Consider the following 25,345-nt stretch of genomic DNA (forward strand, 5'->3'; position numbering starts at 1 on the left):
AGACCACCAGTCTATTATGTTCCCTTGGAAAGAGTTTATGGAGAGTTTTAGTGCCACCTAAAGTTGCATTTTTTGCCTGGGCTGTAGCTATAGGTAAGATTTTGACTGCTGGCAATTTAAGGAAAAAAGAGATGATTGTTTTGGAGTGGTGCTATTTGTGTAAGAAGAATGGTGAAATGATCTATCATATTTTTCTACATTGAAAAGTGGTGCAAGAGCTATGGGATGACAATATTAGTAGGGCTGGGTTGAATTGGGTCATGCCCAAGCATGTGGTGGATCTTTTAGCATGTTGGAAGATGCATCATCAAAGCTCACAGCTGGCTGCAATGTGGAGGATGATTCCTTTGTGCTTACCATGTTACCTTTGAATATAAAGAAATGAGAGATGCTTCAACAACAAGGAGAGAACAGTGAGAAAAATCTAGAACTTTTTTATATTTTTTTTGGTCTAATGGTTTTCTGCTATTGTACTAAAGGGAGATAATTTTCATGAGTTTTTGATTTCTTTTCAACTTACTAGAGTATAATTAGGTGTCTCTTTTATATACTTTTTGTGTATATGGGCTTTGCCTAGTTGCATTTGATCAATAAAGTTTATTACTTATCAAAAAATAAAAATAAAATTTCTCTTAATTAATTTCATATATAAATCGAGTTTCCTTACAATCACTATTACTAAGTACAAGTATTTCTCTCCAAGCAACACGTGATGTCATCGCCAAGTTTTCAATGATCGCTATCTTCATGACGTGGGAGTGTTGCGTAAAGAATCCATGAGAAAAGGAGATCACACTTTGATGAGTTCTTCTACACTTAAAGCCCTCCATTTCGCCGACACCACACACTCCGCCTATGTGACTTTTTAAAATTTTCTTATCTTAAACCCAACTTTTTAAAAGCAAACCCACCGTCTGAAAATGTCCTTTTTTAACATAAATCCACCATTTTTTTCCCAAGGTAGAACAAATCCACCGACTGAAAACATCCTCTTTAACGCATCCACCATTTTTTTTTCCAAGAAAGAATAATTTCTCCAACTCTCAAATATTAATGGCCATCAATCTTTCATTTTATTTATGTGGGAGAGAGTAGATTTATGAATGGGATAATTACTTCTCGAAAACCAACTAGAGATTGTTGGGACTTCATCTTTAAAATTGTGAAAGTTCATCTCCAAATCAAGAAAAAGAATCACATTTTAACATTGTACCTAGAGATTTTTTTTACTGGAAAGGGAACACCTCTTTTTTTTTTGTTTTTTGGAGAAGAACCCGTGAGAGGGAAGACAAAGGGGGAATGGCAGAGAGAGAAATGGATTTGATAAGACTAAACTGTTTTCACCTCAACCCGATTTGCCACATCAGCTAATGCGAGTAGATTTTCTCTACTTTGAAAGATTGAGAATAATTTCCAAAAAAGGGATTTCTTTTTTAAAAAAAAAAATAATTTGCAATGGGTTTTCGTGCTTTATTCATTTCACATGATTGAGCGTTCTAATTAATTAATAAGCATTAATTATATATAGTGGGCTTTAATCCTCAGCTAGCTCACAGCTTTTTGGTATTTGGTTCTGATCTTATTCCGGCCGGTTGCTTAATTTTGTTTTTTTCTTTCTTATCAAGAATATTAAAATAGTTACAGGATATAAAAAATAACAAGACGAAACGTCTTTACATTTATCCCAAACCAACTAATACAAAGCAGACGAGATAACTTATGTGTGAAGACATTCACTTGGGAAATATTAATTAAATATGATCAGCGGTAATATCAATACTTTGTAATCATTAAGGACTTGTTTGTAAATATATCTAATTTCAAAATTCGTATTTCATCTCATCACATCACATTACATCTTCTTTTTAAACATAATTCAAATACAAAATTTTTAAATTATTCATTTTATTTTTTCAAACTTACAATTTTTCCTACACTGGAAGAGCATCACAAATGATCCTCATGATATTAGGCAGTAATACATGAACAAGAGAGATGGTACCTGCACTCATTTTTTTTCTTATTATTTAATTCTCCAGCGGCTTTGTTTGAATGATGAGTTCATTTCAACTCATTTCATCTCATTATTATAACTTTACAAAACTTTCAAATAAAATATAATAAACAATTCAATTTTTTTAAATTTTAAAATAAAAATAATATTAAAAAACTATATTCTAACAATATTTTATTCAATTTTCAACTCTCATCTTATGTCATTTCAATTCAACTCACTATCCAAATCTTAATTTATTGAAGTTATAATAATGTACACTTATTTTAGTAATAGTAGAAGAACAGTTTTTTTTTTTTTTTAAAAATGAAAAACCACTCAGAATTTAATCATATATACGGAAAAAAGAACAATTCTTGCCTTGAACTGTTTTTCCCAATTTTCCAAATGTAAAATCAAAATGTGCTTAATTCGCTTGACATGTTATATGCGTGCCGCATGATGGATGCTACTTATCATCCCATATCATGAGACAACTTACATATTTATTTTATTTAATTGAATTATTCTACTCATTATTCATACATCACATACTTGTTATGGGCAAAAGAAAAAAAAAAAAAAGAAAAAAAAAAGAAATGAGATATGGTGTATGGCATATGGGATATATGCTAAGTAAAACTTTTCCCTATTCCTGGGATACTTATAATCTGTGGTCAAAAAAGGACAATTATAATGGTGTTCTTGTGGGAGGAGACATTAACCAATATTACTTTGAAATTCCTTGGTACAGTTAAATATAACTTCTCCCCAAGAAAATATAAACCATTCATGACTACATTTGGATGATCATCACTTGGAGGCGTGGGTGTTACGCACAAAGATCCCATGGAAATTAAATTAGGAGATCATATTTCAAAACATCAGGCATAATTCCTTGCAATATTATATTGACTGGACCAAACTAGCTAGGAACGTTTTATATATATATATATATATATATGCTTTATTCCTTTCTCAATTAAGAGCTGCATTCAGATAAGCATTAATATATCATATTGTATATATAGTTCTCTTTATTCTTCAAGAAGCTCACTTTGGTATTTGGTTCTCTCTTCTGCTTCCCCCCCCCCCCCCCCCCCCTCTCTTTTTTAAGTGGTTCTCTTCTGATTAACGTGCCTGTAAAGGTGTTTTTCCCAGCTTTGGGCCGGAATCTTTAAACAGAGAGAATCACTTCTAAAATTCCAATTCCAACCATGATGAACCTTACAAAACTGCACCCAGATCAATGTCTTATATATAACCTAGAATTTCTCTTAATTAATTTCATATATAATTCAATATTTTTTACAATCACTAGTACTACTAAGTACAAGAATTTCTCTCCAAGCAATACGTGATGCCATCGCCAAGTTTTCAATGATCACTATCTTCGTGACGTGGGAGTGTTGCGTAAAGAATCCATGAGAAAATGAGATCATGCATACTTTGAAAGATCGAGAATAATTTCCAAAAAACGGATTTTTTTTAAACTTATTTTGCAATGGATTTTCATGCTTTATTCATTTCACATGATTGAGCGTTCTAATTAATTAATCAGAGAAAATATTCGCTTCTAATCACGAAGAATCTTGCAAAAACATCTAGAATGAACTATAACTTACTATTGTACGTATTTCCTGTAATATTATCGTTCCTTAAGCTGCAGTACTTCTCTATTAATTACCTGCATGCAGGTACCAATTTCTCCTATAAAAGAGAAAACAAATCTCCCAATTTCTTTGAATTGTACGCAACCAGCACAAAAAGTACTACACCCTATTAGAAGGCTTTGTCTGGTGGGAGGACAACAATTAATAGATCAGAGGGAAGAAACAATGGCCAGTGAACGCCATAACGAGGAGACCATGCGCAACCCTGAAGATGAAAGCCCAGTAGTAAAGCAAGAAGAAGATTACAGCAACAACCTCGAAAGAGGCACAAAACCCAATAAGGGTATTAATCCTGGTTTTGTTTTGGGCTCTTTATTTTTTATGAGTATTAGCATGATCATACGATTTGAAATTAGGATAGGATGATTGCAAATGTACGTTGAATCAACCTTATTATCGGTAGATCTAGATATCTGTCTAGCTAGCTCTAGCAAGCTGCTTTCTCGGGAAATATAATTCCTCTACATTTCAAGTTCTTTAATTTAAAGCAAAATACCATGCATGCATGCTCACTTTTAGAGATGATCATCATCGTGTTGAGTTTGGGAACACAGTTTTGCCATCAAGCGAGCATGAATATCCTGACCCAAAAGACAGTGACTGAAGGGGTCCATTCAAAAAATGAAGAGATCCCATCGGGTAGACCTCAATTTCAAGGTGGAATTGATACCGTTCCACAACAAAAGGAGAAAAAAGGTACTCATGTATTAATCACCTTGTTCCCAATTTATTTATTTATTTATTTTATTTAAACTTTAAGTTTTCTTTTGTGTTTTGTGAAAATGCCAATTTCTTGAGAGATGAGATTAGTATTTGGCATTAGTATGTCGCATCGGGTACACATGGCATTAGTATGTCGCCTTTGGTTGGTCGCTTGTGGTGTGTGTGTGTTTATATGTAGTATATTAATATATATACTAATTAATTCCATGTGGTAATTTCCCAGATCTCTTTCGGATTTGGAAAGCATTTTATCTCTTTCATCTCATCTCATCATTTTAATTTTTTCAAATTTCCATACAAAATATAATAAACAATTTAATTTTTTCAAATCTCAATTCAACTTTTTCAAATTTTAAAACAATAATAATAATATTTTATTCAACTTTCATTTAAAACCATCTCATTTGATCTCAATTCATCTCTAAATCCAAACCAATCTTTAGTATTGAAGTATCAATTATATATATATATATATATATATCATAAAATTGATACTTGAACATGATCTACACCTCAATTTGTAATTACTTTTTATAAAAGTAAAAATTTAGATACTAACCCTTAGCTAAATGAGTAATAGATGATGTAGACCATTACATTATATATACAGTACTCTTGGGAATGCAGATATGTTGCTGAAGGAGGATAAAGACATGAATGGCGGAACCCAAGATTCTGACCCTTCAAAAAGGATCGCAACTGGTCAAGAGGCCAAGACATCTTATGATGATATACAAGGTATATATATGATAGATCTTTATTTATTTTATATTTTATGATGTGATCTTATTTAATTATTATTTTCATTTGTAAAATTCAGGCACTATATATTGGTTATTAACATGAGAATTTATTTTAAGAGTGGGAAGACACTACAAGAATTTGGACTTTTCCAAGCGATTTTTGAGTCGCTGCAAAAAAAATCGCCGTAATCTATATCATATAGCAGCGACTTATTAATCGCTGCTATATATCCACTGAATAGTGGCGATAAGGATCATTCTGCTTATCCCAGCAACTTATAACTCTTTTCGCGGCGACAATTTTCGCTGCTATACCATGAATAATTAGTAGAGGCGCCAAAACAACAATTTTATTTTCTATTTCCCTCCCCGCGGCCTCGAGTTAGTCACAGTACTGCCTCTCCTCCCTCCGTTTGTGTTTCAGTCGATTTCTTACTAAATCCCTTCCGGCGATTCGATACGACGGCGGCGACGATAATCCCCCTCCCAATCACTCCCAAAGCTCCCTCTCTGGCCTCCACTACATTTTCGCCGTCAAGTAGAAGCTTGGTCATCGTTTCCAACCCAAACCAAAGCTGTGCCGGGGACTATCGGCTTACCCATTAGGTTGTATGTTACCCCCTTCAAATCTTAAACTCTCTAAACCTTGCTATGCGTCTACCAAAAATTAAATCCCCATTCTGTTGAATGCATATGTACAGACGAAGATCAAAGCCAACTTCGACCTCTGTCCTGATCTAGAGCGGGGTAATTTCTTCCATTTTGCTGTTAGTCAGAAACAAAGGCCGAGAGAGTCCCAGTTCTTACTGTGTTCGAGGCTTGCCAGTCCATGGAAAGGGGTAATTTCTTCCATATGTAAATTTTTTTTTTCCAACCATGCATGAACATAGTGCCATGGAAAGGGGTGACTTGGATTGTACCATTTCATGCACAAATTGGATTTGATTGGCTTTGTGCATGTTTTTTAATTTTTAATTTTATTTTTTTGATATATGTCGATGCCGTGCATGTTCAATTCATTGGTTGATTATCATATAATGGTAGTTGGTATTTTCTTATGTTCAACCTCAAGTATATTTAGGTCTGATCTCTAGTACTTGTTGCTGCAAACCCCATTCAATGAATCTGTGCATTTGAGGTTAGTTTTAGGGCTAGATTCTAGGAAATAATTTGGGGAAAAACAAACCTGTGATTCCAACATTGTCCATTCAAGCTTTCAACAATGGCATATCCTACCAACACTTTGTTTTTTTTCTTTCCTAAAATCTGGATGCTTGTTAAAATCTGTGTTAGTATGGTTGGTTGCCTGAAACTAGGTGTTCTTTTCAATCATCATCATGCTTATGTTTATTTATTCAAAAGGCTGTCTTTCTAAGCTTGCTTATATTCATTCAGTTTTGATAAATATCCTAATATGTATCAACACCCACTATTAGTTTTGCATCTACAACTTGGTCCCATGTTGTTACTTAGGATGACAAAACCGGGACAAATCAATGCTATGTAATTTATTATGTTATAAATAGAACAGGTTAAGATGTTCTATTTTTCCATTAATTAATCTAAACAATAAAAGTTAGGCTGAGTTGAAAATTGAATCTGTAGGCAATAAGTTAAACACTATGAATAGACCAATAGGAGCAAATAAATGGTTATTGAAATGAGGTTTCTCCAAAGTTCTAGCAGACTAGCACTAAATCATATGGAGGGTGCTCCTAAATATTATCATCAGATGTCACTAATAAAATCTTCATGATGGTCAAGAGCTGTTCCTTTCTAGTTTCTTCAAAGTGTGTTGGATGTGAAGTGTTCAAGAGGTTCGAAAACAAGTGATTATATATATATAATCTGTAAGTCTCTAGAGAAATCCACGTTCCAGTCTTACTTGTTATTAGAAAACAAGTAAGAATCGGCCTATAGAATCTGATCTCTCTTTCTCTCTCTCCAATCTCTCTGTCCATGCATGCATGCATGGACCAAGTGATTAACACAGATCACTCACACTTTAATTTTTCATATTTAGATGCATATAACTGATCCATTGTCATACGAGTTGTAGTGAAAGAAGATGCGCAGAGAATTAAGTATCTAAAGCTCTTTGTTCTGCAATATTCAGCAAAAAAAATAGTCTAATACCAAACCACCAAGACATAGGGACTTTCCCCTCAACACTTTAAACTTTTGGGCGAATTATCTTTTAAGGGATATCAACATTTGTAATGTTTTTCTTTAGTTCTGTTTCTGATTTAGATTGTACTTAGGTTTACTCTCTTTTATACTACCCGTGTACTTGGGCTATGCCTATTTACTATGAATAATCATCCATATTATCTATCGCTGAAACAGTCTTGCTATTAGTTAGTTAGCTGGAAAATGTTTGGAGTTTTACATTCAACCAGACATTTTTGGATGCCATATGAGTTTTGGAAAAGGGATGACAAATTACCCTTTTCATTGCTCTATGTTCATGATCACTAATATGATGTAGAAGAGTCTTTGAATCATTTATAAGAACTTAGATCAGCAAAAGAGTACTCACTTTTGCACCATGCATTTAGAAGCCGACAGTTTAGTTTTTATTAGTGGCGAATATAGCATTAGCATTTTTGACGTAACATATTAAGAGTAGGTTACACATTTATTACTTGCAAATATTGCATGCTTTAAGTACTCTATGGCAGTTTGTAATACTGTAAACATGAGCACATTGGCAACATTTTCTGAGTTTTGAGTAAAAAACTACCTGGCTATAGTAAATCTCTTTGCTATAATTTAGTGCACATGTATTAAATTTGTATTAAATAAAAATAAAAACATCCTACATTATATATCGCTTATATAATTATTATAAACTAAAGTTGATGTGCAAAACTGACACGAGTTTGAGATCAAGATGTTTGGGGGTTCTTCCTTTAACTTGTTTAAATTGAGCATCCGGCTGATTGTTAAATCTATTCTTCCCAAACATTTTTAGCCCACACCAAAAGAATAGATCATACATCAAAGCTATTTATGTCGAGCAACTTTGATTATCATACTTTACATAGCAAAGATGTGATGCATATCATGAACATATGATTTGGGCCTAATAATCCTACTTCCTCGAGTGGTAGTTCCGCTAAGATAGGTCTCCACGAGCAACCATTGCCTGCAAAGTCAAGAAAACTATACATTTGCATTAGGAGCTATGATATTGATTGAAGATCACAAATAGATTCTTTCAGATCAATAATATGGGAACTCCTATCAAAATTTTTTAAAAAAAAAAGACTGAAGCAAAAAGATTGCTAATTTGGTTACAGTGAGTACAAGCATGTTATTTTTATGGTTTCTTTAGTTTTTTTTTTGCTGGGGGGGGTGTGGTGACCATATAAATGATATTGCTGTCTATGCTATTATAAAAAATTTCTGTAATTAAATTTCTGTGCTGATTTTTTTTGTACTTATATAATCATCTGTTTTTAATTCTTTGAGAATATTAAGCAGGCAATGAACTTAATTCAAAACTTCCACAGCATCTTGTTTAATCTGAGATTAGGGATCACCTGTGAAACACCTCTTAACTTTTAACAACCGAGAAACACCTGCAGTATAATATGTGCACTAAGATTGTCTAAATAATTGATTGCTCTGGCCCTGTCTCTTTCTTGGAAATAATTGTGTGTTTCGATTTACTGTAGGTTTGAATTTGCAGCAGATTGCCATTGTGCAGCAATAGCCTGTCTAACATCACGCACATCCTGCCGCGACTGTCGTTGCTAAATAGGTAACTATGATTTTGTGGCAAGTTTTACTTTCTGTCTTGATTTGCTGTGAGTGGCAGAAAAGTACAAGAACTTTATCGCTGAAATCCTAGGCTCTAAACCAGTGGACTTTGTCTGGACTTTTTGGGTTTAAAGACTACCATGTATAAAGCGAAACATCCACTTCATTCAAAATGTTTTTGTATTGTTTGTCTTCCATGTTTAAAGCAGTATTTTGACTCTTACATATACTTCTAAAACATTAATCATTTGTACTTCTGTTTACACTTATATAAAGGGCCTGTCTTTTTACAATGTTTTTCTCCTATGAATTCTTTGTACAATGTGGGATATTGATTGACTACCCTTTAATTAATTCTCGAATGACATATATATGGAATAAACTACGTGGAATAAATGGAGCGTTTCTAACCAAAAGAAACGCTGCTCAGTTCACTTTTTCATGCTTTAAGAATCTATTTTCCTGACATGCCCTAGAAGCTGAAGTTTGATTGCAATTGTCCATGAGTTATGTTGATTTTGTTATTATTTGTGATCGTAAGTTAATTTTAACATGTGCAGACTTCTGTGGCATTTACTAGCCTTGTTATTGCAGTCGTCCCAACACTATATGTAAGTTGAGTGGTGTTTTGTTTAAACTCATGGACTCTTTGTATTGCATGCCCCAGCATTATATATTAAGATAACATTATTCATCTCACTTATGACGATTGTGACTGCCCTTTCTTTTGTGTAGAGCATTTTAGCATGTGCAGATTTAAGTGACTCGGACATTACGGTCTATCTCCCATTTGAATCTGATCTTCCAGCCTTTTTTTTTTTCCTTGATGTTTCGTTTATGGGCCGGTAATGGGACAAAGTGTTTTGCATTTTTGCCTTGTTGGACCTAAAATAGGTGACACCTGTTTTATTTCACAACCAATTGTGAAATAATCTTTCGCTTTCAGCTAATCGCTAAAGGTCAATTCTGAACTATCAGATGTAATTTCCCAATGGTATGTTGACTGATATGTTCTGTTATGCGCATTCTCCTATTTTGGTAGTGCCTAAATCCAAAGTTAAAAAGTAGGCAAAGATTCCTGGGACATACCTTGAAATGGTTATTTTTAATTGTTTATGGAAGTATGATTAACATTCTGCTTGTTGGTTTTGTTGAACTGATGGATGATAATAAATATCAATGCTAGGGACAAGCCATCTTGTGAAAACTGCTTCTCAGTTGCTCGATTGGTGTACTTGTTTAGAAGTTGGTTATATTCCTGAGGTTAATGTCGTTTAACCTTCTTTTGACATTAGTGCTGATAAGAGAGGCAGGCCAATGGCCACATGAGCAGTTTGACATTTGTGTTTGTGGTTGAGTTATTGACCAGCTAACTCAAGAAGAAATTAAAGGGTTTGACCAGATTAGGGTTTTTTTTTGTTTTTTTTTTAACATCAACTGAAATTTACAGATTGATAATTATAAACGCTGTTACAACTATAAATAAATCTGTGTACAAATTGCTATAAATTTGTGTGCTTAAAAATAATTTATTTATTTAACATATATTAATATGATTATAAATTTATTTTTATAGAATTTTTTTTGGGTATAGAAATCCTGAGTGCATTAATCTTAGATGAAAATAATTAAAGGGTTGTCAACTTGAGCATTCATTAATTAATGTCCATTAAAAACAGAATGAAAGTTGCAGCATTAGTAGCAGTAACTTTCATTTATCCTGCACAGCACAGCACTGAAGCAAATAGATATAGACAAAGACTGCCCCTTTGCTTTGCGTGCTTGCATTCTTTGATGTGATCAGAGTCCAAAGTTGAAAAACAAAGCATTAAAAATAATGCAGAAGTGTAAACCAACAAGTAATTGCATTTAGAGCAGGAGAAGAGGAGGAAAGGTCCCCTTCTATTAAGTAAAAGTGTTTTGGTCTAGATATATAGGCCGGCCTCCCTAAGTACTTAAAGCTTAAGCTTGTTGTCTATGTCTATGCAAGCTAAGAGCAGCAGCTAGACAGCTATATCCATCTTTTATAGCTGAAAGCTATTGTGTTTGTGGGTGATGTTCTCTAGGAAGCTGGAAGATAATGGTTCCTCATGAGTCATGCAAGGCTGCAATATCCCTTCTCCTCCTTCTCTTCGTCTCCTCCCCGGCTAGCTCTCTAGCATTGAAAGACCTTAGAAACTTCTTGATCTTTTTCTTTGAGATTTTTTCATATATATAATAAATGTAGGCCGTACCATCATAAAGCTCTAAATAACATAGACACAACTGTACGTGTGTAGCCGCCTGTTTGTCGCCAAAAATCTCAACATTCCAACACCCATTATCATTTCTAAAGTAAAATCCCATAAAACAATTTTATCATGCTTTTCCTTTTGATCAGAACAAAAGCTATTTTACTGTTCGCTGTAATATTGTTGTACAGTGCATGCCATGTTTGTACTATACTCAAGTTTATTAAATACGTTACATTTTTGCTTATATTTAATGCGTGGCTCTGAGTTAGGGTGGAAAAAAGTACGATTAAATGCCTTGCAACTTTACTTTTTGTTGGGAAAGTCCATGCTTGAATTTTTACAACTTCATTCGACATTATTGCTTGAACTTAGCACTGAAGTAGAAACATAAATTTTGTTTTTTCTGGGCTAAGCCATGAAAGATGTGAGTGTGCCTGAAAGATCGTCTTCAGGTACATCTATGTTTACACATCCAATTACAACAATGAACCAAAGAATACTAGAAACCCCCTTTGATATACCAGTTATCCCCCGAAAATTCTTAGACTTCAAGTTAAACATTTATTCTTCATTCATGAGGTCCACGCTATGTTCGTTTAAAGATCCAATTGGTAACTAAATTTAATCACTCAATCAAGATTGTGATACCATCGGGTGTGAGGCTTCTCTTATACTTGATGAAGCTTTGTACAACTGCGCATAACCTCACTCATTCCACTAACTCAACTGTGGAATGAGTGATACTTGTAACATACACACCTTTCTCGTATGAGCAAAGCTTTCAACAGTTGAGCTTGCTAGACATATGAGGATGAATTCTACATTTCTTCATGTACTATACCCGTCATGCAATTGCATGATGTGCCCAAAGGTCATATATTTTGCCTTCATTTTTCCATGTTTGTCAAACGGTACTTCATCAACTACCGGTATATCATGGTCTCTGTTTGTCTAACTCTATTCCTCACCCACTTTTTTTAGATGGACAAAAGTTGGATGAATGAGCCCGATAGACTATTATCGCCTGCATACTCTGAAGGGGTTAAAAATTTCTTGACACAAGCACAAATTCATGCAAGTGGAAGGAATCGCATTCGGTGTCCATGCCGTACATGCCTTAACAATCTGTGGCTGCCTATATTTGAGGTGGAAACCCATTTGTTCATGAAAGGGATCAATCCAAATTACACACAATGTGGAGATATCTCGAATGAGGTTATACCCGAAGATGATTACATCGATGACATGCAGCAGATGTTGGATGACATGCGTGCAGGCACCTTTGTTGATGTGCCACAAGAGAACATTGGATCATCAATACGGCCACCAATTCCTGAAGATTCACCAGCAACGTCTTTTGACAAGCTACTGGAGGATGCCCGACGTCCTCTTTTCGACGGGTGTACAACATTTACAAAGTTTTCGTTCATTGTTAAGTTATTACACATCAAATCTATCGGTGGATGGTCAATTAGATCATTTGACATGCTCCTTGATCTGTTGCGGTCTTCCTTTCCTGATGCGCTCTTACCACAATCATATGAGGAGTCAAAGTCTTTGGAGCGCAGGTTGGGTTTCAATTACCATAAAATCCATGCGTGCCCCAACGACTGCATCTTATTCTGGAAGGAATATGCCACGCTTAATGAATGCCCTGTATGTAAGGCTTCGAGGTGGATGCCAAATGACAGGGGACCCCGCGTCATACCTCAAAAAGTGTTGCGCCATTTTCCGTTGAAACCGAGATTGCAGCGTCTTTTTATGTCTGCGAAGATAGCAGGTGATATGAGATGGCATAAAGAGCATCGGGCAATAGAAGATAGTAGTATGAGACATCCGGCTGACTCTGAGTCTTGGAAGAAATTGGATGAACATCATAGTTGGTTCGCTGCGGATCCTCGCAATGTTAGGCTCGGACTAGCAAGTGACGGCTTCACTCCCTTCAACAACTTGGCGAAACCTCATAGCATTTGGCCTGTGATCCTTGTCCCGTATAACTTGCCGCCATGGTCATGCATGAAGGACCAATTCTTGATAACATCTCTGATTATTCCAGGGCCAAGGTCACCAGGGAATGAGATCGATGTTTACTTGCAACCGTTGCTGGATGAGTTGCTTGAACTCTGGGAATATGGGGTACCTACCTATGATGCCTCAAGTAAGGAGACGTTTACGTTGCATGCTGCATTGTTGTGGACAATCAATGACTTTCCTGCCTACGGGAATCTCTCTGGCTGGTCAACAAAGGGAAAATTAGCTTGTCCGTCTTGTAATGCTGACACGGACTCCAATTGGTTGAAATATGGCCGAAAACATTGTTATATGGGACACCGACGTTTCTTACAGCCAGATCACATGTGGAGAAGGAGGAAAGGGTTGTTCAACGGTAAAGAAGATCATCGCATGCCACCAAGGGATATGGGAGGATACGATATTCTAACTCAATTGCAGATGATTGGGGATGTGACGTTTGGCAAATCTCTTAGGAAGAGAAAACGTACTGCCGAAGAGCTGAATTGGACAAAGTGCAGCATATTCTTCACGTTACCTTACTGGTCAACACTTCGACTTCGGCATAATTTAGATGTTATGCATATTGAGAAGAATATTGCCGAGAACGTCTTATTCACTTTAATGACCAGTTCAGGAAAAACTAAGGATAATATCAATTCAAGGCGTGACCTGGAGTTATTGGGCTATAGAAAAGAATTACATTTGAGGCGTGAAGGTGATCATGTAACAATGCCGCATGCACTGTACACATTACATGGAGATGAAAGGAAGAAGTTATGTGAGTGGCTACGCGATATCAAATTTCCAGACGGGTTCTCTTCCAATATCTCGAACTGTCTTTCTACACGTGATTGCAAAATCATTGGGTTGAAAAGCCACGACTGTCATGTTTTCCTTCAAAGACTACTCCCAATTGCTGCAGGGGGTTTTTAAGAAGTGACATTGCCTTGGCTTTGACTGAACTTAGCACTTTCTTCAAAGAGTTGTGCGCTCGCACACTGGATCTGAATCGCCTATCCCAGCTCCAAACTGATATAGTCACCATTCTATGCAAACTGGAGATGATATTCCCTCCCTCCTTTTTCGATATCATGGTCCATCTAGCTGTCCATTTGCCCCGTGAGGCTATACTAGGGGGTCCAGTACAATATAGGTGGATGTACCCATTTGAGAAATATCTAGGCAAATTCAAGCGGTATGTTAAGAATAAGGCTCGACCAGAAGGTTCAATAGCCGAGGCCTACATTCACACTGAATGCCTGACATTTTGCTCCATATACCTCCAAGATGTTGAGACCAAGTTCAATCGAGTGGACCGCAACATTGATGCTGATGAAGAGGAAACTATAGATGGATTCCGCATTTTTAACCAGAAAGTTCGTCCCTTGGGAACATCATCGAATGTGCAATTAGAAGATAAATTCTTTAAGGCAGCCATCTGGTATGTGCTCAACAATTGTCCGGAGATTGGACCCTATATACAGTAAGCATCAATCTCTTTACTGCAAAATCTACTTCCATTCAAACTTAATAAGTTTGCATATATGCATGACCATAACGCCAAATTTTATAGTTGCGATTATGTTCTCCAAATGTAGGGAACACTACGAGAAATGTAGTGTGCAACACCCAAACAGCATCGTGAGCACGCATCAATCCGAGTTTGCAACTTGGTTCAAGCACCGTGTAAGTTCTCCTCCATACTTATCTACGTTGAGATATTATAAATTTATTTGACATGTTTTGAAATTATGAAAATAATAAATTATGATCCATCTTCAACAATATTGGTATAGATCCAGGAACATCGTACCCAGAATCCACTTGGTGTGTCCGCTGATCTGTATGCGTTGGCTTGCGGGCCTGACTGTTGGGTTGCATCATATGATGCCTGCATAATAAATGGAAAGCGGTTTCATACGAAAGATCGTGAACTTCGCCGGCGTACACAAAATTCTGGGGTCTTGGTAACTGGGGACGAGGCCACAAATAATGCCGACTTTTACGGTTGTCTTAAAAATATCATAGAGTTACGCTACATGGAGTGGCGTCGGGTGTACCTATTTGAATGTGATTGGTTTGACGTTGGTGATCGAAAACGAGGGGTACGGGTGGATGACCATATGATTAGTGTCAACATGAGCAGGACTTGGTATAAGGATGAACCGTTCGTGTTGGCGAGTCAGGCTGATCAGTGTTTCTACATAAGAGATTTAAGGGTGAAAGGGAATTGGGGTGTTGTGCAGAACTATACAAATAGGAATGTATACAACATTCCGTCCATGTCGAGGAGTAACGCAGATATTAATGATGGCGCCTCAAGTAGCCCTAAGGCCGATCAAGAAAATGAGTCATCTTATTATTATGAACCAGTGCAGTGTGATAACTCTGATCCAGTGTCAATTCCACTGGATCGGCTTGATATACCACCTAGTCAAATTGATGCACGGGAAGTCATGCATGTGGATGGTCAATGCGTAGATTCATCAGACTTTATTAATGATGACATGATTAATTCTGGCTCTGAAGATGCGTGTAGTGAGGGGGAATATTCAGATGAGGAGGACCTATCCACAGACGATGATGTTGGGTCAGATTTATAAAATGTGCCAGGAACTTCTTTGCATTAAGGTTGGTACAACAGATTAAACCCACATACCTTTTTTGATTTTTTTTTTACAAACATACTTTTTGATCCATATTGACTGAACTAATATGTAGAATATCACTTCTATGTTGTTATATTCTTATTTGCTCGAAATTTGCAAATCTCTTATGATGTGTATTTCTATAATTATGCTTGATCAGGTGAGGGGAAAACAATACTACGTTGCATTAAAGCTTCACTGCACAGACAAGTTTGGCATCGACCTATGATGCTTTATCCTACGAGACCAATTTATCATGCAATCCAATCTTCAAGCTGGCGGCATGAGGAGCGCTATTAATTATCAAGGTATATAATTTAGATCGAAATCTTCATTGTGTTTGTAAATATATGTATATCATAATGTAAGGCTTAGTCTACAAAGGATACTGTTGAAATTGGTAGATAATTGATCTTATTTCGAACCACTCTCGTATGACTTTCATATTTATAAAATGAATGGACCTAACGTTTATTACATTTATTTTGTAATAATACACACGCAGGTGACCGAGCGGGACCCAGTTCTAGAGGCAGAGGGAGGCTGCGAGGTATTCGTGCTAGGCGCCATGTACCGTACAGTGCTCGCCACAACCGACCAAGGGGGGCAAAAATCTCCTCATATCACAGCCCTGAGGAGCGCAATCAAGAATCATCGGATGACTCCACATAGCCCCCAAGTCCCCCACCAGCTACCAACCCAATTCCCACACCAGCGCCTATTCGAGAAGCCTCACCAGTGCGCGAACAATCACCTCCTAGAGAAGACGCGAGATTGGAGGACGCCAGTATACCACAAACTGGTATGTTGACTTTTCTGATATATATTGAATGCATTTACAAAACTTATGTGTTTGTTAACATTATGTTTAGTATAATTACATATACTAATCTAGTGAGTTTTTCAATGCAGTTGCGGACGCCCCCACAGAACCTGAAGTAACGCAGCAACAAAGAAAACGAATACGTGGGCCCGCTAGATGCATCGAGTTTGAGAAGGTGAGAAAGCACGGGAAAGTGCTTTTAAAGATAAACGATGGTGAGACTGCCCCGTGTTGTGAGCATGCTTCTATGTTCACGACACGAGTAAGCTGGATTGTTAAACAATATTGTGACATGAGTTATGCGCGCTGGACCGATGTCCCAGAAGCCATGAAAGAGGAGCTCATTGACCGTGTTCGGGTAAGTTAGACCAATTCAAGTCGTTTGATGAGTTTTTCAGCGGTTTACAATCAATAATCTTGTGCCTTAAAACTAGTTTGCTCTGTCATGTAGTCTGACTTCGTGTTCGACTGGGAACGTGAGAACCACCGATTGACCGTGACGAAGGCACTTCGTAAGCGCTTCAACTCCTTTCATCATGATTTGCACAAGATTTATCAATCCTTTGAAAGCCATGAAGAGGCGTTAGCTAGTGGGACAAGCTTGGTGGACCCCCTTGTATGGGTCAAGTTGTGTGGCAGGTGGGGCAGCGATGCATTTAAGGTATATATGCTCCAACTCAAATTTCTATAATAAATCCTTCCATTAATATGTCTAAAGTGTCAAAGAGTGGCTGTTCAACATAGCTAACCAAAAAACGTGTGCATTGCAGAAAATTTCATCTCAAAACCGGGAGAACAGGAAGAAGCAGGCAATTAACCACACATCAGGACGTAAATCATTCATCCGAATACTTGAGCAAAAGGTATGTTGATTGCCTACCAACTGACCATGTTCATTTCAATAGACTTGAAAGCATTCCAAACCCATATAACGTATAAAAACCAAGTTCCTCTAAATGTAGGTGCCATTTTCCTGTGTATAATAATTGTGAAATTATTACCACAAAGTTGGGTAGTGGTTGATTTCAAGCATGTAGATGTAATTCCATGCACATGTCAACCAAAATAAACTTATGTTTCTACCTAAAAAATTCTCTTATACGTGTTGCTCATTCATGTAGCGGGCTGAAAATGGAAATTTGGTTGACTTCTATAAAGAGACGCGATGGTCAAAGAAGAAGAACAAGTTTGTGACAGATGCTACAGAAGAAACATACGTGAGTAGATTACATACAGTCCATCTCCCTACAATGTCTATTTCTGATAATAATAAATGCATAAATAGCAGACACAATGAATGTTAATAATATGAGTTTGGTGCATGTGCAGAAGGAGATGACAGGTAGGTTGGATGGCCTAGAACCAGAGCAACGTAATGATGAGGCAGCAGCGACTGTCTTTAGGGAGGTCCTTGGGCATCGACCTGGATATGCGCGAGGACTCGGGGAGATGGTCATCCCCGAGTCCTCGCGTCAACGAGACCAGGTTAAGATGCAATGTTACCTGTCTGAGATTGAAAGACACAAGAAAGACTCTGAACAACATAAGAAAGATGCTGAGGCGTATAAGAGTCAGCTGGATGAAATGAGATCAGAGATGCGGGCTCTTAGGGAGCATCAGATGCAGACTGATAGATTGCTTCAGTCGTTCTTTAGGGATCATCCTTCATTCACTGAGTCTTATCGACAGACTCAGTGTAACAATTCCCCCGACCCATAGGGGAACACTGGGGGTCAAGCGGTTTTTTGTACTGGATTGGGTGGTTTTTTGATAGACAATATCACAACTGGGCAATATATATATATATAGATATTACTATATCTATATAAATATATCTATCTTAACACGGGGGAGATGAAAAACTGTTTTGGGTATGAATATAAGTTGATTATGCACACACTGAATGTAAAGTGAAAGGAATAGCCAGTTTGAGTTATGGAGGTATGATTTCTGTCCTCTGAATTTTAAACTTATCATTCTTGCTTATAAGTTTGTGGGTTTCCCCTTTTTCTGATTGAAGGGGTCTGATTATTGCTATATTTGGCAGGGGAAATTGGAACAAATGACACCTGTTTTTAAGAGGCTGACACCTTGCATCATATGGTTCCAACAAAATGATCTCCTAAAATATGTCAAACTTTTGTAAAAGCTTGAAAGTGTGATACATGCAGTTGGAAAAAGTGCATGGTAAGTGGGTTTGGTTGTATGTTTCTTCATGTAAATGGGGGAAAACGAAAAGTGACTTTTTCTAAGTTCGTTGTGCTTGTGCAATAAAATATATGTGAATTTTTTAGTTCTTCATCCATCTCTACCTGTTTTGTAATGAGAATCATTTTTATTCACTTAGAGGCTGAGATGAGAAGCAAGGAGGACGCGTACAACTGTAATTTCAGACTTACAACCAAAAGAAGCAAGATAGTTGGAGGAGAGAGTTGCTCAAGAATCAGATATGGAACTCGGGTATTTCTGTAATGTTTATTTTAGTGAACAGCTGATACTATTATGTTTCTAGATGTCATTTATTGTGGTCTTATATCATACTTGTATTTATAATACCAAAGTTATATTACTAGTTATCTTAAATAACATAACTAGTAGCTTCCTTTGTATACTGAAATTCAAAATGATGTTCAAGAAGGTAACCTCACTCATTATATGTCTCGATTTGCCACTGGTTATCCCATAATCTCTGTTAATGATATTGAAGAGATCTACCAATTGTGCATTAGAGAGGTGTATGGTTTTTCCCCTCTATTAGTCAAGAAAGATCTTGCTTATTTCTCCACCTTAGGACTGAAGAAACCGAACCAGTGCATCCATTTATATAAAGTAAATCTGCGAATTCCACAGTTGAGCAGATTTACTAACACCATCGCTAAGATAGTACTCATTAAAGTCACTTGTCAACTTTATCCCGTCTTCTTTGGACATATTAACAGTAACTTCAAGAAACTTTTCCTCTTCAGCCTTCTGGAAATCCAGCCTAACATCATCCTCATTGAAAGCCAGCTTTCTGTAGTTAGATATAATGCCTGTGTTTTGCCCACAGTTTAGATTAAATATATTGTGAACTTCTATAAATATTGATGTTGAATCAACATTTTGCTTGTTTACATTGAGTCTTGTTTCAACAGATTTGGCCGAGATTCTTCTTCAAACTGGGTATTATAGGATGACATGAAGGGCACTCTCTATCTGAATGACTTTATTAGCAACTTTCTGTCCAAAAATGTGATTTGCGGATAGTACACTTATATATGTACTGAATGTTAGTCACTTATTCGTCTCACCATTAACGACAAATAAATCTCATCTCTGCAAGACTTAATACACTTTGGAAAGCATGCCATGACGTAGTATATTTACCTTGTGCAACTATGATTAATACTGGAACACTGCTCGTTACAAAGCATACTTAGTTTATATACACATAAACTAAGTGGGGCGTAGTTTTGCAAAAAAATTCCCCAAAAAATGGTGTTGTACAATTTCTGATTGCTTGTGGATTTGTCATGTTATTTTCAGGTGTTAAGGTTTATAATCAAAGGTGCTTTTACTTGCATCAGGGGGGGGGGGGCTGGACATATCTATCCATCGATGACAAATCCTCATGAGGTATAGTCCAATGCTTATATTCCATACCATGAGTGGGACTGGTCATTTACATCAAATTTTCCTACATGCATCTTGTTTACATATCTTGTTTTTCCACAGATACTAACATCCAAATCTGTGTTCCCATGGAAGTTATTTAAACTCATATGTGTACTAAGAATGCCATACGCAACAGTCCAAATAAATGTAAATATAACTCATATACACTACTATATGAGTACACCAACAGGAAAAAATCTGACACTAATCATTTGTGAAAGGAAAAAGTGCAGCACAAGTTACTATGAAATCAGAGTGCAGGATGGACTCACATATTGTGAGTTCTACCTCAAAATGTACATCTCCAATACTCTTCTCTAAACTCACTTCAGGATCTAACTAGCAAATTATCACAATAAGCTAATGCATGTATAGTGAAATGAATTGAAAGGATTGCTATAAATATTGGTCAATATTTAGTTTTCATCAAACACCCATTTTAACAAATAATAATACCATTAATGACTGTGTATAATAATTATAATATTAATTATCATAATAACATTTATAAAAAAACATTTAATAATAATAATAATAATGACCATAATAGACATAATGCTAATGCTTATACTAACTTGAGCCATTAAGGAAGAAAGTCATAAAAGGGACCAGTTCTAATAGATAAACATATAATGCAAAGAAAGGAATGATATTTGAGGCTGCAAAAAGTGATAGTTTGGTCAAGGTTGAGCTGTTAGTTTTGGATGGGTCTCAAAGGTGTTGAATGAGGGTTTGACTAGTATAAAGGTAGAAGGTTGATAATTGTTTTATTTTCTTATATCTGAGTTTTTGCGATCCTCAACCAATGATGACTGTACATGTGTTCGACTACATGCCATATGTGTGTTTCCATGATTTCTACATCTTTTTTGATCATCTTTTTAGGGAAAAAAATAACTTTCCTGTTTCATGTCATTGTATTTTCACTCATTACCAGGGTTGTTTCATTTTGACTCTTAAATTAGGCATCGTTTGACTCTACCGTTAAGATTCCGAGCAAAAGATCAGGATCGGGTCTTGGCGGGGTGATATGACCAACCACCGATTGGGCTGACAGTTGTGGGAGATGTTGGTGTTCACCACCTTTCTTTGAAAAAGTGACCAAGTAGAACTGTGGATGGTAGTTGGTGAAAAGTCCAGATTAATATGAGATGTTTTTACTTGGTAGCTGTTGGTTTTAGTCACGAGTAGAGTCCTCAAATAACTTATACTAGTGATATTTATCTTTTATATAAGTAGTAGCTCAGTTTGTAATAGATATGATTCGTATAATGCACCACCCAATGTAGTAAGAAATTATATGATTGTTGGTATTCATTTGACGCATATTTGAAATTTTTGAATTGCACAGAAATGGTTAACGATATTTTTGTTGATGCATGGATTAAATGGTCATGTCTATCAGGTGCATTTGGATGAATGGAGAGAGTAAAAATGAGACCTAGTAACCCGTTAAGAATATTGGGTTACTAGGTTATATAAAATTTGATTTTCAAGTTTTTCCAGCGATTTTTTAATCGCCGTCAATAGTTTTAAAAACTATTTAATCGAAAAAACTACTTGAAAAGAGGAGGCAAGGTATATTGCAGCGATTTATAGTCGCTGCCAAATTATCTCCCAGCGATTTTTATATCGCTGGAATATAGCGGTGAAACAGTCCATAATATGGCAGCGATACATAAATCGCTGCCAACTTATATCGCAGCGATTTAAGCATCGTTGCCATATGAATAGCAAACCAGGGATGTGATATGGCAGCGATTAAGAAACGCTGCCATATAATTTCCCAGCGATTACTATAGTCGCTGCCATATCAAGATATTTAGCAGCGATTCTGTAATCGCTGCTAAATTACATCACAGCGATTTTTTTTATCGCTGCGATATCATTTTGAAACCAGGAGCTTACATAGCAGCGATTAAAAAAATGCTGCGAAATAATCTCACAGCGATTTTTGAGTCGCTGCTATATGGTTTCCTAAATCGAAATTGATTTAGCAGCGATTAAAAAAGCGCTGCCAAATGATATAACAGCGATTTTATTATCGCTGCTATATTATTTTAAAACCAGTACTTCATATCCCAGCGATTTAAAAACCGCTGCCATATCATATAGCAGCGATTTCTTAATCGCTGGTATATCAAGTTACGGTTTTGACTCTCTATGGCGGCGATGTGGAAATCGCTGCTAAATTGGCCTCATTTCACGGTGAGTTTTTGGTTTCGCCGTGCGATATATAAAGTGGAAGACTAATAGCGGCGAACCTGCGGCGATTTGAGAATCGCTGGGATATTTATATAGCGGGAATTTTTATGGTTTTGCCGGCGATTTGGGATCGCCGAGAAAAGGCGATTATGTTGTAGTGAGATTAATATTCTTTTTTTAAATATATATTGGAAATATATATCAAGATTAAAGATTAATGCAAGAGTTGTATTAGTTTATATACCTACCTACCTAATTAGTTCAACATTATTTTCTTTAATTTTTTTTTGTCATATTTTTCGTATGATATGAATTTCGTAATTTCATAAAATGACAAGAATTTGAATATTGTTTATAGTACTAATTACAGGATGTAGTGCAGTGCAGACTTTTCCCCGGCCACTACATATGCACCATGCATGGGAGATCGAGGAAGTAGCTTAGTAATTGTTTGAAATATAATTTGTTTTTCTTCCGACGAAAAGATCGAACAGAAAAAGAGAAAACGCATGTCATTCTCAGTATATACTTAAGACATGTAGATAAGGCTGTAAATGAACCAGTCTGTTCGATAGCTTGCTCGGTTAAACTCGAATCAAACTCGACTCATGAAGAAAAAAGCTCGTTCGTTAAAACAGATACCCGCTCGATTTGTAAATGACACCTACTCGACTCGACTCGACTAAGGCTCGTTTAGGTTCGCTCGTTTATACTCGAGTCGACTCGTTAGCTCGACTCGATTAAAACTCATTCATATATTGATAAATATATACATACACCGATGCATGTAATATTTATTAGCTAATAATATAAGCATACCACTTTTATAATTAAATATATAATATGTATTTTAATTACTTATGTCTATATAATAAATATCTTTATAGGTATATTTTATAATTTGTATAATAATTAATTGATAAAATTTAATAATTTCATATACTAGTACGTGGGAACCATATATGAAATAGATATATTCTATTATATTAAGTGTATGTATTAATAATATATGTAGGCATATAATATATTGTTATTTTGGATAAATATCAACTAGTTAGATATTAATTATTTATAAAATTTTTAAAATTTTATAATTTAATAGAGGTTCTACTTGTTAGTTGTATAAATTCAATATTAGTTCTTTATTTATTTATTTATTTATTTTATTAATTATTAAATCTTATTAAAAAAACAATTTGAGCTCGAGCTCGAGCTCGGCTCGATTCGAACTCGTTTGTGGTACGAGCTCGAGCTCGAACTCGAGTTGAGATTTTAACTTATCAAGTCGAGCTCGAAGAAAGAATTAAAAAAAATCTTGAATTCGAGCTTTAGCTCGAGTATTTTGAATTGAGCCGAGCTCGGCAAACAAAAACTCGACTCGACTCGATTATAGCCCTACATGTAGATGTCATGGCCTTTGGACTTTAGAGCTTATGACCATGATCTGCGTGCAGGCACAGGAAATTGCTGTAGCTGCTGCACCATATCCTGCTGCTCCATATTATAAGTCAAGGCCGTCTGCATGCAGATCATCGAATACCTAGTAGTACTGGCACGTGGATGTGTCGACGAAGCTGTTGCATGAACAGGAGGCAAGTCTTGCATGGGTCTTAAAAATATAATTATTGTAGGAGCTAGGGAATGTGATGATCATTGATGTTTTAGGGAACGTAAATGTCAAGAGCAGAGTACAGATCGGGAGGCATGCATGTAAAACATGATTCTCGACTCAGTTTACGCTGCTTATTTCGTACTAGTATATGTAACAATGATTCTTAAGTTTGAAAATTACGTTTTTGTAATTGATGTGCATATATAGATTAACTGAAAGAAATAACGTACTATATAGGTTAATTTTGTAAAAATAAAATTTATGAACTGAAGTAATTAGATCATGTGAAAGCTTAAGGTTGTTTGGATAGTGAGATGAGATGAAATCAATGGTTTTAGATGAAAATTAAAAGTTGAATAAAATATTATCAGAATATTATTTTTTTAATATTATTATTCTTTTGAGATTTAAAAAAGTTGAATTTTTTATTATATTTTATGTGAAAATTTAAAAAATTTGTAATGATGAGATCATGATAAGATAGGTTGAGAGTGTTTCTCAATCCAAACGGCTTCTAAATTTATATGCATTTTTTATTTTTAATATAAACGTCATTGTATTATTCATAAGTCTCTATAAAAGAGAGAGAATATAAGGAGGAATACAATGTGAGAATTCTGTAAATTACCAAGAGCATCCTTTCCAGGAGTATGAACTATCATTCTATTGTTATTCCTGCCAACGCGTTTCACTGCCCAAGTATCAAAACTAGCCAGCAACAAAGATCTTGTATATCAGCTAATATCATGCTAGCTGTACTAGTCCCAACCTCTTCAGAACTGAGCAGTCCTTGTACTACCTGCGACGAATTTCCTTTCAAAATTATATCTCTAAATCCTAAATCTTGACAAAATAATATGGCCTAAAGAGCAGCTATTGCCTCTGCTAGAAAAGAGTCATGATGGCTCCAATCCCCACTTTGTAGTGAACTTTATCCAGCGCATATTCTAACATTGCCTTGTGAGTGGGCCCAACATCAATTTAAGCATCCTATATTTTGAGTCCAAAACTATGGACATGCTTGAACATGTCTACAAGAATTTTATTATCAAATACCATTTAAATATAATAATATTTTTTAATTTTTCAATTTGTATTTTTTATCTAATTATTTATTATTCATATAAAAAAATTAATACAATTTTTATAAACTTCAAAACAAAAATATATTCAAATAATTTTTAATTTTATAATATTGTTATTTAATTTTTTCTCTATCTTTTCTTAAAATCCAATAAAACATATTCACTCAAACTATT

General features: G+C 35.7%; 2 protein-coding genes across 4 annotated transcripts; both read left to right on the forward strand.

Moving 5' to 3' along the window:
- The first annotated feature begins 3,677 nt into the window (after positions 1-3,677).
- Positions 3,678-14,374, forward strand: LOC122306950. Of its 2 annotated transcripts, XM_043119533.1 has the most exons (6): positions 3,678-3,949; positions 4,221-4,362; positions 5,017-5,127; positions 8,813-8,898; positions 9,458-9,508; positions 12,113-14,374. In XM_043119533.1, exon 6 carries the CDS (start codon positions 12,113-12,115, stop codon positions 14,075-14,077), a length of 1,965 nt encoding a protein of 654 aa, XP_042975467.1. In that variant the 5' UTR covers positions 3,678-3,949; positions 4,221-4,362; positions 5,017-5,127; positions 8,813-8,898; positions 9,458-9,508; the 3' UTR covers positions 14,078-14,374. The 2 variants fall into 2 exon arrangements, with proteins under 2 accessions (XP_042975467.1, XP_042975468.1); XM_043119534.1 differs by lacking the exons at positions 3,678-3,949; positions 4,221-4,362; positions 5,017-5,127 and adding an exon at positions 5,170-5,971 and having other exon boundaries at positions 9,458-14,374.
- A 1,585-nt stretch (positions 14,375-15,959) lies between these two features.
- LOC122306951 lies at positions 15,960-21,585 on the forward strand. Of its 2 annotated transcripts, XM_043119537.1 has the most exons (11): positions 15,960-16,100; positions 16,298-16,594; positions 16,705-16,973; positions 17,067-17,276; positions 17,386-17,478; positions 17,737-17,832; positions 17,945-18,556; positions 18,663-18,802; positions 18,963-19,075; positions 20,141-20,230; positions 21,235-21,585. In XM_043119537.1, the coding sequence occupies exons 3-7, from the start codon at positions 16,863-16,865 to the stop codon at positions 18,332-18,334; spliced, it is 900 nt and encodes a 299-aa protein (XP_042975471.1). In that variant the 5' UTR covers positions 15,960-16,100; positions 16,298-16,594; positions 16,705-16,862; the 3' UTR covers positions 18,335-18,556; positions 18,663-18,802; positions 18,963-19,075; positions 20,141-20,230; positions 21,235-21,585. The 2 variants fall into 2 exon arrangements, with proteins under 2 accessions (XP_042975471.1, XP_042975470.1); XM_043119536.1 differs by having other exon boundaries at positions 17,945-18,802.
- Positions 21,586-25,345: the final 3,760 nt, after the last annotated feature.

The sequence above is a fragment of the Carya illinoinensis genome, chromosome 4 (assembly GCF_018687715.1).
Source record: "Carya illinoinensis cultivar Pawnee chromosome 4, C.illinoinensisPawnee_v1, whole genome shotgun sequence".
Lineage (NCBI taxonomy): Eukaryota > Viridiplantae > Streptophyta > Magnoliopsida > Fagales > Juglandaceae > Carya > Carya illinoinensis.